At 36.7% G+C, this 12401-nt stretch overlaps 1 protein-coding gene across 1 annotated transcript in view; it reads left to right on the forward strand.

The window, feature by feature from the left end:
• Positions 1 to 12401, forward strand: part of LOC121393934 (IgGFc-binding protein-like) — a 51064-nt gene that overhangs the window by 20265 nt on the left and 18398 nt on the right. Inside the window, exons 21-36 of the mRNA XM_041563786.1 lie at positions 814 to 1097; positions 1238 to 1515; positions 1681 to 2037; positions 2769 to 3010; positions 3852 to 4135; positions 4251 to 4528; positions 4678 to 5034; positions 5718 to 5959; positions 6904 to 7187; positions 7328 to 7605; positions 7759 to 8106; positions 8535 to 8776; positions 10145 to 10428; positions 10543 to 10820; positions 10910 to 11508; positions 11594 to 12167. Of these exons, the coding sequence (XP_041419720.1) occupies positions 814 to 1097; positions 1238 to 1515; positions 1681 to 2037; positions 2769 to 3010; positions 3852 to 4135; positions 4251 to 4528; positions 4678 to 5034; positions 5718 to 5959; positions 6904 to 7187; positions 7328 to 7605; positions 7759 to 8106; positions 8535 to 8776; positions 10145 to 10428; positions 10543 to 10820; positions 10910 to 11508; positions 11594 to 12167 (5209 nt within the window). The remainder of the gene's footprint in view (positions 1 to 813; positions 1098 to 1237; positions 1516 to 1680; positions 2038 to 2768; positions 3011 to 3851; positions 4136 to 4250; positions 4529 to 4677; positions 5035 to 5717; positions 5960 to 6903; positions 7188 to 7327; positions 7606 to 7758; positions 8107 to 8534; positions 8777 to 10144; positions 10429 to 10542; positions 10821 to 10909; positions 11509 to 11593; positions 12168 to 12401) is intronic.

Genomic DNA, 12401 nt, shown 5'->3' on the forward strand with positions numbered 1-12401 from the left:
TCAGTAAATTTATCTTTGCAGTTGTAGGATCTATTATCCAGAATGCTTGGGACTTTGGATTTTCCTTAATATGGCTACTACACACTGTAACCTTGAAATACACATGTTTTGCCATCAACATGGATTTAGTCTAGCTTAGTTAACATCACAAACAATAAGTACTATCATTTTATAACACAAAAATGCAAAGCTGTCAAAATGAATGAACAATATTTTAAATAGAACACCGGGCATAATGGCATTGCCATATTTCAGAGTCTTATAAATGAAGAGTTTACAGATAATAGATCCCATACCTGTACAAATATCCTGTCCAAAAACTTCAAATAAAGCAAAAGTAAAAGATGCCTACAAAGAGATATATTGCTGTATAAAACAACAACTAAGCATTACTGTAAATCCAGCAATAAACCAACAAGTTAATAGCAGGGAGATGTGATAGGGTAGGATTCCATTCCCCGGGCATTATTTAACTACTGACAATGGAAGAGATATGCTAATTTATTGAGAGGGTTAATTCTATATTTTCAGTACACAGACAATTGTTGAAAGGGTAAATGCACAAAGACTGGTTGGAAATGTAGCCTGAGACCCAGTAGAACTATTGTACCATGAATCCCAGAGACCAAATTACCAACATTTTTCATTAAAACATATATTTTCCCATAATGTTGACACAAACCATGACCTAGCTCTAAAAACAAACTAAGGTGCCATGTAATAAACCTATGGCACTAGTTAAACTTTGAAATTCAGTGTCCATAAGCATATTGAGACTTTGTATATATTTTAACAATAATTGTATATTTCTAGGTGAATGGACAACCAGTAACACTCCCTGAAAGCCTTCCACCAGATGTTGAAATATTTCTCAGTGGAACTAATGTATTCGTAACAACAGGATTTGGCCTCCAAGTTTCATATGATGGAAGCCATAAAGCAACAGTATCTCTTCCTGCCGAATACGCAAATAATGTTTGCGGACTTTGTGGAAACTTCAATGGAGATAAAGCTGATGACTTCTTAAACCCTGATGGTAACCTGGAACCAAATTCTACCAGCCTTGGTAACAGCTGGCAGGTTGAAAATGATACAGTGTAAGTTACTTGACATTTCTATATTCTTCCTTGAATTACAAACTACATTTTACTCACTATAACATTTTATTGGAAGCATAATTGATTTATTGCATTGGTAACAAAGCATTGGAATAAAAATCTCTTAATCTATTTCACAGCTGCCCTCCAACTGATGGCAATAATGGAACTTGCACTGAGGATGAAAAAATTGTAATATCCAGCAACAGCTACTGTGGTATGATTACTAATGAAAATGGGCCATTTAAAGAGTGTCATCATGTGGTAGACCCAGAAGTTTACTTTGAGAACTGTGTATATGACCTGTGTGAAGTGAAACTGGATAATGGAACCCTATGTGACAGCCTTCAGTCTTATGCAGATGTCTGTCAGTCTCACGGAGTCACAGTGGAGCTATGGAGAAATGAGACTTTCTGTCGTAAGTACAACAAATACATTTATCAATCAAACATTGTGATTATAGTCTTTTCCACGGCACATTTTAATCACCTGCAAGTTCAGTTTTTTGTAAAAAGACGCTGTCATTTTTAAATGTATATGGTATATTGCTATTTTAAGTTCCTTTTTTAAATTGTATTTACAGCTCTTGAATGTCCACAAAACAGTCATTATGAACCCTGTGGCACAAGCTGCCCATCAACATGCGTCAACCCAAATGCACCAAACAACTGTAATCGCCCATGTGCTGAAGGATGTTTCTGTGACCCTGGATATGTTCTTTATAATAACATATGTGTTCCAAAAGACCAGTGTGGATGTTGGCAAGATGATAAATATTATCCAGTGGGCGATGAATTTTGGTCTGATGACACCTGCTCTTTAAAATGTAGATGCCCATCAGCAGGCAGTGCTCTAGTCTGTACTGAGGAGTCGTGCTTGGATAACCAGTATTGTGGAGTTCCAAATGGAGTTCCAGAGTGTTATGATAAACCAGATTCAGGTATGACAAATATGATTACAGTATGTATGTACAAGTGTACATTTGTGTATATATATATAGTTATAATTCTTATTTGATCATGTCTTAACGCTGTATACCTTTACCTTGAATAGTCATGCAAAAAGAGAGGATTCAAGCATATTTTTAAAAAGTGTTTATAAAGTGTTTTTTTGGGGGGCTCAATATCAATACTGTATCAATACATTGTATTAATACATGATACTACATGCAGAAGCAGCAGATGCTTTACTAACTCAAGAAAGAATACTTTTTTAAAAGTAAATTTACTTTTTAAAAGGAAGGTGTATTTTGCAAACTTTAGGGGAGACCTGCAGATAGAAAGGCCCCAATAAGGACCAGTGGCATTGACTCTTGTTCATGTCCCACAATAAGCCCAGTATTTACTGTACATCTAGCACTGTTGTGGGGAGAGTGGAGCCCATGAGTATGGGTGGTTGCACCACTCAATGCAAATATTAAACCATACAATGTAGCACAATGTGGCATTTGGTCTGTAAAGCAAAGCCCTCTTTGATACAATGTTATTATACAGTTTTTTTAAAACATACTGTTAAATAATCATAAGATCTTTGAAAAAGTATAATAATCATAATGGGGGACATTAATTGGATAGTGAGCCACTTGGATAGTAATACATTTTGCATAATGCCTTATTAATTTTATGATTTGTGGTATTTTTCTCTAGCTTATAATAAAAAATGTTTTTGTAGGTTACTGTGAAGTATCAGGAGACCCCCATTATTACACCTTTGATAAACAGGTCCACCATTTCATGGGGCTCTGTACCTACACACTATCAAAGCTTTGCAAAAATGATGTGAATTTGACTGACTTTAATGTGGAAGCAGCAAATGATCTCAGAAATGGTTTGACTCATGTATCTTATGTGCAATTTGTGAATGTGGATGTATATGAGTACAGAATCACCCTGGAGAAAGTCCGCAAGGTTAAGGTAAGATCACATCAGGCATTATTAGATTTATGTTGACAGTTGTAGGATATGTTATACAGACTGCTTTGAGGTTTTCCATAATGTAGAGCATTGATCCCTAACCAGTGGCTCACAGGCAACATGTTGCTCACTAATCCCTTGGAAGTTTCTCTCAGTGGCCTCTGTGGCAGGTGCTTATTTTTGAATTCCTGGCATGGAGGCAAGTTTAGGTTGCATAAAAACCAGGCGTACTACAAAATAGAGCCTCCTGTAGGCTGCGAGTGAACATAGGGGCTATCAAATAATCAATTACAGCCCTTATTTGGAACCCCCAGGAACATTTTCATGCTTGTGTTGCTACCCTTCTTTTTACATTTGAATGTGGCTCACGGGTATAAAAAAAAAAGGTTAGGGACCCCTGATGTAGAGCATCATCTATGAAGGCTACTAAAACCATGTCAATATTATTAAAAAAAATAGTATGATTGTTTTCAACATGAATTTATTCTAGCATAGATATGATTCCATAATTCGGGTATTATTTACTGAAGATATGATATATGTTAATTTAGTGGTTTGGTTATCTATGTATAGGGAATGTGGTATATATTTAATGCATATCAAAATGTAAGAAAGAGCATGAACTGACTATTTACTGTATTTCTTAAAGACCAAATAATCTGGGAGATAAAATTTTAATTTAAATTAAAAATGCTTTTTTTCTTGAGTTCCCTTTTTACCATAATACTGACTCAAACCATAATCTAGCTCTAAAAAAACAGTTTAAAATGGGAGATAATAGGCATGTACTTTATATACTGTAGGTGCTTTATATGTTCTAACAATAATTGTATATTTCTAGGTAAATGGACAACCAGTAACACTTCCTGTTAGTCTACCACCAGATGTTGAAATCTTCCTCAGTGGAACTAGTGTGTTTGTAACAACAGGCTTTGGCCTCCAAGTTTCATATGATGGAAGCCATAAAGCAACTGTGACTCTTCCTGGAGAATATTGGGATAATGTTTGTGGGCTTTGTGGGAACTTCAATGGAGATAAAGTTGATGACTTCTTAAACCCAGATGGTAATCTGGAATCAGATTCTAACAGCCTTGGGAACAGTTGGCAGGTTGAAAATGATACAGTGTAAGTTTTTAGCTGCCATAATACCATAAAACGTTATTTTCAGTATGATTGCATTTGAATTGAATAATTTGTTAACAAAGCATTAGAGTAATAATATCTTAATCTTTTTTTATAGCTGCCCTCCAGCAGTGGGCAATAAAACAAATTGCACAGAGGATGTAAATGATATAATATCCAGCAACAGCTACTGTGGTATCATTACTAATGTAAACGGGCCATTTAAAGAGTGTCATCATGTGGTAGACCCAGAAGTTTACTTTGAGAGCTGTGTATATGACCTGTGTGAAGTGAAACTGGATAAAGGAACCCTATGTGACAGCCTTCAGTCTTATGCAGACGCCTGCCAGTCTCACGGAGTCATAATACAGCCTTGGAGAAATGACACTTTCTGCCGTGAGTACAACAAATACATTGCTAATCAAACACTGTGAGCATCACCTGCTCCATTGTACATCTGCAATTTAAATTTTATTTAAAAAATTGTTTTTAAATGTTTACCATACATTTTGTTGAAAGTGCAATTTTTATTTATTTATTTACAGCTCTTAAATGTCCACCAAACAGTCATTATGAGCCCTGTGGCACAAGCTGCCCATCAACATGCGTCAACCCACATGCACCAAACAACTGCAGTCGCCCATGTGCTGAAGGATGTTTCTGTGACCCTGGATATGTTCTTTATGATACCAAATGTGTTCCAGAAGTCCAGTGTGGCTGTTGGCAAGATGATAAACATTATCCAGTGGGCGATGTATTTTGGTCTGATGACACCTGCTCTTTAAAATGCAGTTGCCCATCACCAGGCAGCGCCTTAGTCTGTACTGAAGAGTCGTGCTTGGATAACCAGTATTGCGGAGTTACAAATGGAATTCCAGGGTGTTACAATAAACCAAATCCAGGTACAATGAATACGATTCTATACATGTATTTGTGTATATGGGTGTGCATTTGTTTAGTAATTATTATTCTTATTTGATCGTGTATTCATGTTATCTGCTCATTATGAGAAGTGGATAATAATACACAGAGGGAGGATGCAAGTATATTGTTTAAAACTTTTTAAAATGGGAAAAGCATATGAAAGCTTTGTTTGTGCATAGCAATAAGTGATGAACTACACATGAGACGCAGATATATTACAAATTAGTATGGTTAAGTTAAAAAAAATATACATCTTTAAAAAGGAGTAAGTTAATATTATACAAACAATGGTGTAACTATAAGGTAGGTTGCAGGCAGAGATGACTCATTTAGAAATTGCAGTCCTACCCCACTGCTTATATCAGACAATTCCTGTTTCCAAAAGTCAACCCTCCATTTACATTTACATTGATCAGTATTGTTGAGTGGGAAATGAGACTAGTGAGTGTGAGTGGTGATGGTGCCCATAGGTCCCAAATTATGTGACCATATGCAAGAATGTACTACATTTCCTCTATAATACAAAGCCTGCTTTAATGACACCATACCATTTAAAAAAAATTGTAAAATTAATAAAAAAAAGTTTAAAAACGTTAATAGTTTAATGGATTGCAGTACTTTATTTAAATCTGGTTTCTGATAATGAACTTATTCCCTATAGGTTACTGTGAGGTATCTGGAGACCCCCATTATTACACATTTGACAAACAAATCCACCATTTCATGGGAATCTGTACCTACACACTATCTAAGCTCTGTGCAAATGATTCAAACTTGACGGACTTCACTGTTGAAGCAGCAAATGACATCAGGAATGGCTGGACTGAAGTATCTTATGTGCAATTTGTGAACGTGGATGTATATGAATACAGAATCACTCTGGAGAAAGTCCGTAAGGTTAAGGTGAGATCAAGTCAGGAGGTGCATATATACAAATATAAGATCTATTATCCAGAACGCATGGGACGTTGGATTTTCCTTAATATGGCTAAAACACATCTCAGCCTAGAAATAGAAATGTTTTGCCATCACTATGGATTTAGCCTTGCTTAGATAACAAGGTTAAGGTGAGATCAAGTCAACTGTTAATAGATGCATGTGTACAGATAGGATATTTATTATGCAGAATGCTTGCGATCGGGGTTTTCCATGATGTGGAGAAGCATGTCTTATGTCTACTAAACACATTTCAACCTTGAAATAGAAAGGTAATGCCATCAACATGGATTTAGTCTAGCTTAGATAACACCAATGCCAATAAATATTGACATTTTATAACAAAAAAGGCAAATCTGTCAAATCTCAAGAATATCTTTTTATACAGAACACTGTAGGTAATGGCATTGCCATATTTCAGTGCTTTATCAGTAAACAGTTTACAGATAATTGATCCAGTATTGTACAAATATCCTATCCAAAAACTTCAAATGAAACAATCTCAATGGGTGTCTAAAAAGAGACATGTTGCAGTGTAAATGCAGTAATAGTAAAATTAATAGCAGACAGATGTTATGTGGAAGATTTCCATCACACAGGCACTAACCCTTGAAAATGAAAGTGAAATGCTAATTTATTGAATTCCATATATTCAATACAAAGAAAATGTTCTGAAAAAGGGTTTATAGACAAACCCATGTTGGAAATGTAGTTTGAGTCTCAATGAAACTATTGTACCATGCATCTCAGAGATCAAATCATTTCTGAGTTTCTCCTTCTTTTTGAGCCCTAAGAAAGTTGAGATGGAAAGTAATATGCCTATGGCATTGGTAAAACAGGTGAATTCTAGTGTCAGGAAGGAGACTTGCATTTGTATATACAGTATGTTGACAATAATTGTATATTTCTAGGTGAACGGACAACCAGTGACACCTCCTGTTAGCCTCCATCCAGATGTTGAAATCTTCCTCAGTGGAACTAGTGTGTTTGTAACAACAGGATTTGGCCTCCAAGTTTCATATGATGGAAGCCATAAAGCAACAGTATCTCTTCCTGGCGAATATGCAAATAACGTTTGTGGGCTTTGTGGAAACTTCAATGGAGATAAAGCTGATGACTTCTTAAACCCTGATGGTAACCTGGAACCAAATTCTACCAGCCTTGGTAACAGCTGGCAGGTTGAAAATGATACAGTGTAAGTTACTTGACATTTCTATATTCTTCCTTGAATTACAAACTACATTTTACTCACTATAACATTTTATTGGAAGCATAATTGATTTATTGCATTGGTAACAAAGCATTGGAATAAAAATCTCTTAATCTATTTCACAGCTGCCCTCCAACTGATGGCAATAATGGAACTTGCACTGAGGATGAAAAAATTGTAATATCCAGCAACAGCTACTGTGGTATGATTACTAATGAAAATGGGCCATTTAAAGAGTGTCATCATGTGGTAGACCCAGAAGTTTACTTTGAGAACTGTGTATATGACCTGTGTGAAGTGAAACTGGATAATGGAACCCTATGTGACAGCCTTCAGTCTTATGCAGATGTCTGTCAGTCTCACGGAGTCACAGTAGAGCTATGGAGAAATGAGACTTTCTGTCGTAAGTACAACAAATACATGTATCAATCAAACATTGTGATTATAGTCACATTTTAATCACCTGCAAGTTCAGTTTTTGTAAAAAGACGCTGTAATTTTTAAATGTATATGGTATATTGCTATTTTAAGTTCCTTTTTTAAATTGTATTTACAGCTCTTGAATGTCCACAAAACAGTCATTATGAACCCTGTGGCACAGGCTGCCAATCAACATGCGTCAACCCACATGCACCAAACAACTGTAATCGCCCATGTGCTGAAGGATGTTTCTGTGACCCTGGATATGTTCTTTATGATAACATATGTGTTCCAAAAGACCAGTGTGGATGTTGGCAAGATGATAAATATTATCCAGTGGGTGATGAATTTTGGTCTGATGACACCTGCACTTTGAAATGTAGATGCCCATCTGCAGGCAGTGGCTTAGTCTGTACTGAAGAGTCGTGCTTGGAAAATCAGAATTGTGGAGTTATAAATGGAGTTCCAGGGTGTTATGAACCAGGTAAGAGAAACCTGGTTTTATTATTCTATTATTCTAAGTTGAGTACCTAATATGTAGCCTACCCCTAATGTGGGGCCTTGTCCCTACACCGCCCTAAAGTTGCTTGTTCGCACGCGCACCAGCTTATTTGCATTTGCACACGGGAGGGGCAAGGGGGCCAGCTGGGTTGCCTTGGACATCTGGTCAGCTTGGCTAGGTGCTGGGCCGAACTAAACTATACTATACATTGCAGCACCATGTACTGAATTTCCTCCATAATGAAAGGACGTCTTTAATGCAATGCAAATAAAGATTTAAAACAAAAAAATATATTGTAAAATAATAACAAAATATTAAAATGCATAATGATAGCACTTTTATGCAAAACGTAATTAGTTTATTGATTGTGATTTTTCTCTGGTTTCTGATTGTACATTTATTTTCTGTAGGTTACTGTGAGGTATCAGGAGACCCCCATTATTACACCTTTGATAAACAGGTCCACCATTTCATGGGCGTCTGTACCTACACACTATCTAAGCTCTGTACAACTGATGCCAACTTGACAGACTTCACTGTTGAAGCAGCAAATGATCTTAGAAATGGCTTGACTCATGTATCTTATGTGCAATTTGTGAACGTGCATGTATATGGGTACAGGATCACTTTGGAGAAAGTCAGAAAGGTTAAGGTAAGATCATTCAGGATTTCTTGAATGTGTACAGCTATGAGATCTGACTTAGTTAACATCATGAACAATACCATTGCATTTTATTGTACAAAAAGGCAAATATGTCTAAATTTGATTATTTGTTTAACATGACACTGGATAATGGTATTAACACATTTCAGACATTTTTGAATAAGGTGTTTACATATAATAGATCCCATACATGTACAAATATCCCGACCAATAACTTCAAATAGAACTTAAACTGAAATGATGTCTACAATGAGATATACTGATGCATAAAGAAACAGCTAAGCAATACAGTAAATCAATTCATAAATCAACAAGTTATTAGCAGGTAGACATTATGGGGTAGAATTCTGTTACCCATTCTCCTGACACTACTGAAAAAAGATATTGGCTCATTTATTGAGTTGGTTCATTCCATATATTCCATATATTCAGTACATAGAAAACTGTTTAAAAGGGGAGATACACAATGGGGCAAATTCACGAATTCGCCAGCGTGACATCATTTCGTTACTTCGCCGATTTACTAACGGGTGCTGGCATAAATTCACTAGCAAAGTGGACCTACTCTAGCGCTAATTCGCACCCTTACACCAGGCGAAGTTGCGCTATGGCGAAGGGGCGTAACTGTGCTAATTCACTAACTTGGGCATTTTACTGAACGTTACCTCTTGCGCCAGACTTGCCTTCACCACCTCAGACCAGGCGAAGTGCAAGAGAGTAGATAGGGCTTACTTCAAAAAAAGTTGAATTCTTTTCTAAGTCCCAAAAAACGCTGGCGTCTTTTACTTTTTTAAGGGTGATGGGCTGAAAAAGATAGTAAATTTTTTTGGGGATACCCTCCTTCCCCCCTACATTTCTTAACATATGGCACCTAAACTATACAGTGGGCACATGTATAGTCCAAAATAACAACTCTATTTTATTTTATGAAGCTTTCCCAGGCTTGTGTAGTGTAATGTATTTGCTGCTACATATACGTCCTTTGTACTTAAACTTGGCGCGTATGCAAATTAGGCATCGCTAGCGTAACTTCGCTTTGCTTGACAAATAAACGCTAGTGCTACTTCACTACCTTTGAAGGTAAGTAAATTTTCCCCAAAGACTCATTGGATATGTAGTTTGAGGCCCAGTAGATAAAAGGTGTACTGCGTATGACCAAACCAGAAAAATGTTTAATCAAAACATGAACTTTTCCTGAGGTTCTCCTTCTTTTACCATAATACTGACACACATAATGATCTAGCTCTAAAAAAGCTCAGATGAAATAGTAATAAGCTTTTAAAAAAGAGTGAATTTTAATGTCAGGAATGAGATTGGTTCTTGTATATTCTAACAACAATAATGTTATATTTCTAGGTGAATGGACAACAAGTAACACTTCCTGTTAGTCTACCACCGGATGTTGAAATCTTCCTCAGTGGAACCAATGTTTTTGTAACAACAGGCTTTGGCCTTCAAGTATCATATGATGGAAGCCATAGAGCAACAGTGACTATTCCAGGCGAATACTATAATAGCGTTTGTGGGCTTTGTGGGAACTTCAATGGAGATAAAGCTGATGACTTCTTAAACCCAGATGGTAATCTAGAATCAGATTCCAACAGCCTTGGTAACAGCTGGCAGGTTGAAAATGATACAGTGTAAGTTTTTAGCTGCCATAATACCAAAAACCATTCTTTTCAGTATGATTGCATTTGTATTGACTAATTTATTAACAAAGCATTCGAAAACTAATCTCTTCATCTATTTTACAGCTGTCCTCCAGCAGTGGAAAATAAAACAAATTGTACTGAGGATGAAAATCATTTAATATCCAGCAACACCTATTGTGGTATTATTACTAATGTAAACGGGCCATTTAAAGAGTGTCATCATGTGATAGACCCAAGAGTTTACTTTGAGAACTGTGTATATGACCTGTGTGAAGTGAAACTGGATAATGGAACCCTATGTGACAGCCTTCAGTCTTATGCAGATGCCTGCCAGTCACATGGAGTCACAGTACAGCCATGGAGAAATGACACTTTCTGTCGTGAGTACAACAAATACATTTTTTAACAAAAATATTGGCATAACCTGCTCAATTCCTATTGTAAGTTTATTTTTACATTTTATTTGTAGCTCTTAAATGTCCACCAAACAGTCATTATGAGCCCTGTGGAACAGGCTGCCCTTCAACATGTGTCAACAAAGAAGCACCATCCAAATGCAGTCGCCCATGTGCTGAAGGTTGTTTCTGTGATCCTGGATATGTTCTTTATGATACTAAATGTGTTCCAAAAGACCAGTGTGGATGTTGGCAAGATGATAAATATTACCCAGTAGGCGATGAATTTTGGTCTGACGATACCTGTTCCTCAAAATGCAGATGCCCATCAGAAGGTAGCGGCTTGGTCTGTACTGAAGATGCATGCCCAGGAAATCAGTATTGCGGAATATCAAATGGAGTTCCTGGATGTTATTATTACACCTTTGGAATCTGTAGGGTCCACAATGACCCCCACTATGACACCTTTGATAAGCAGAACCATAACTTTATGGGGCTCTGCACTTATACTCTTGCCAAATTATGTGACAGTTCCTCTTCGCTACCATATTTCAACGTTGAAGCCAAAAACCAGCATCGGGGAGAGCCATCAGTGTCTTTTGTGGAGTGGGTCATAATAGAGGTTTATGGCCAACATATACAAATTATGAGAAATGAACAGAATCGGGTGCTGGTAAGATCTTCCAACAAAAATCTAGTCTATTTTTACACAAAAATTAAAGGTAAAGGTACTAATTCCATTTTTTAATTTATGATAGGTTAACAAGATCTGGACAACTCTTCCAGTGAGCTTAGTTGGAGGATTAGTGACAGTGACCTGGACTGGAAAGCAAGTGAACCTAGAGACTGATTTCAGACTTACAGTTTCCTATGATACTGATACCGATATTGATGTAAAGGTCCCCAGCACTTATTCCTCACTTACTTGTGGAATTTGTGGAAACTTCAACAACCGCAAAAAAGATGACTTTATGATGCCAAATGGACAGCAAGCACTGACTTCTGAAGAGCTTGGGCATAGTTGGATTGCATATGATGAGGACCCTCTATGCCACCCTGATGATCCTGTACCTCCACCTCCACCTGACTGTACTCCAGAGAAGTACGAGCTTTATAAAAGCGATGGATTCTGTGGTCTGCTTACAAGTAAAGATGGTCCTTTCTATACTTGTAATTCTGTAATCAGCCCAGGAGGTTTCTTTGAGAGTTGTATTTTTGATCTTTGTGCTCTGGATGGAGATAAAGATATTCTATGCAGTTTATTGGGATCTTATGCTGCTGCTTGCCAGAAGGAAGGTTTGACTCTAAACTGGAGAAACAGCACCGGTTGTGGTATGTGGTTCTATATCCTATAAAACATAACATACTGTGATATACTCACATCTTTTTTTTAACACAGTTATTTCTCAAATATAAATATCAAGTATTATATTGTAATTCTATTTGTCTGACTATGTCATATCTTAAAGGTGTATGGCGGATTATATACTTGTGGAACATTTTTATTCATATTCAATTGCTTATATTACATGTACAAGTGCATGAAACTATAAACAAATGTATTTC

The sequence above is a fragment of the Xenopus laevis genome, chromosome 5L (genome assembly GCF_017654675.1).
Source record: "Xenopus laevis strain J_2021 chromosome 5L, Xenopus_laevis_v10.1, whole genome shotgun sequence".
In the NCBI taxonomy this organism is placed as follows: domain Eukaryota; kingdom Metazoa; phylum Chordata; class Amphibia; order Anura; family Pipidae; genus Xenopus; species Xenopus laevis.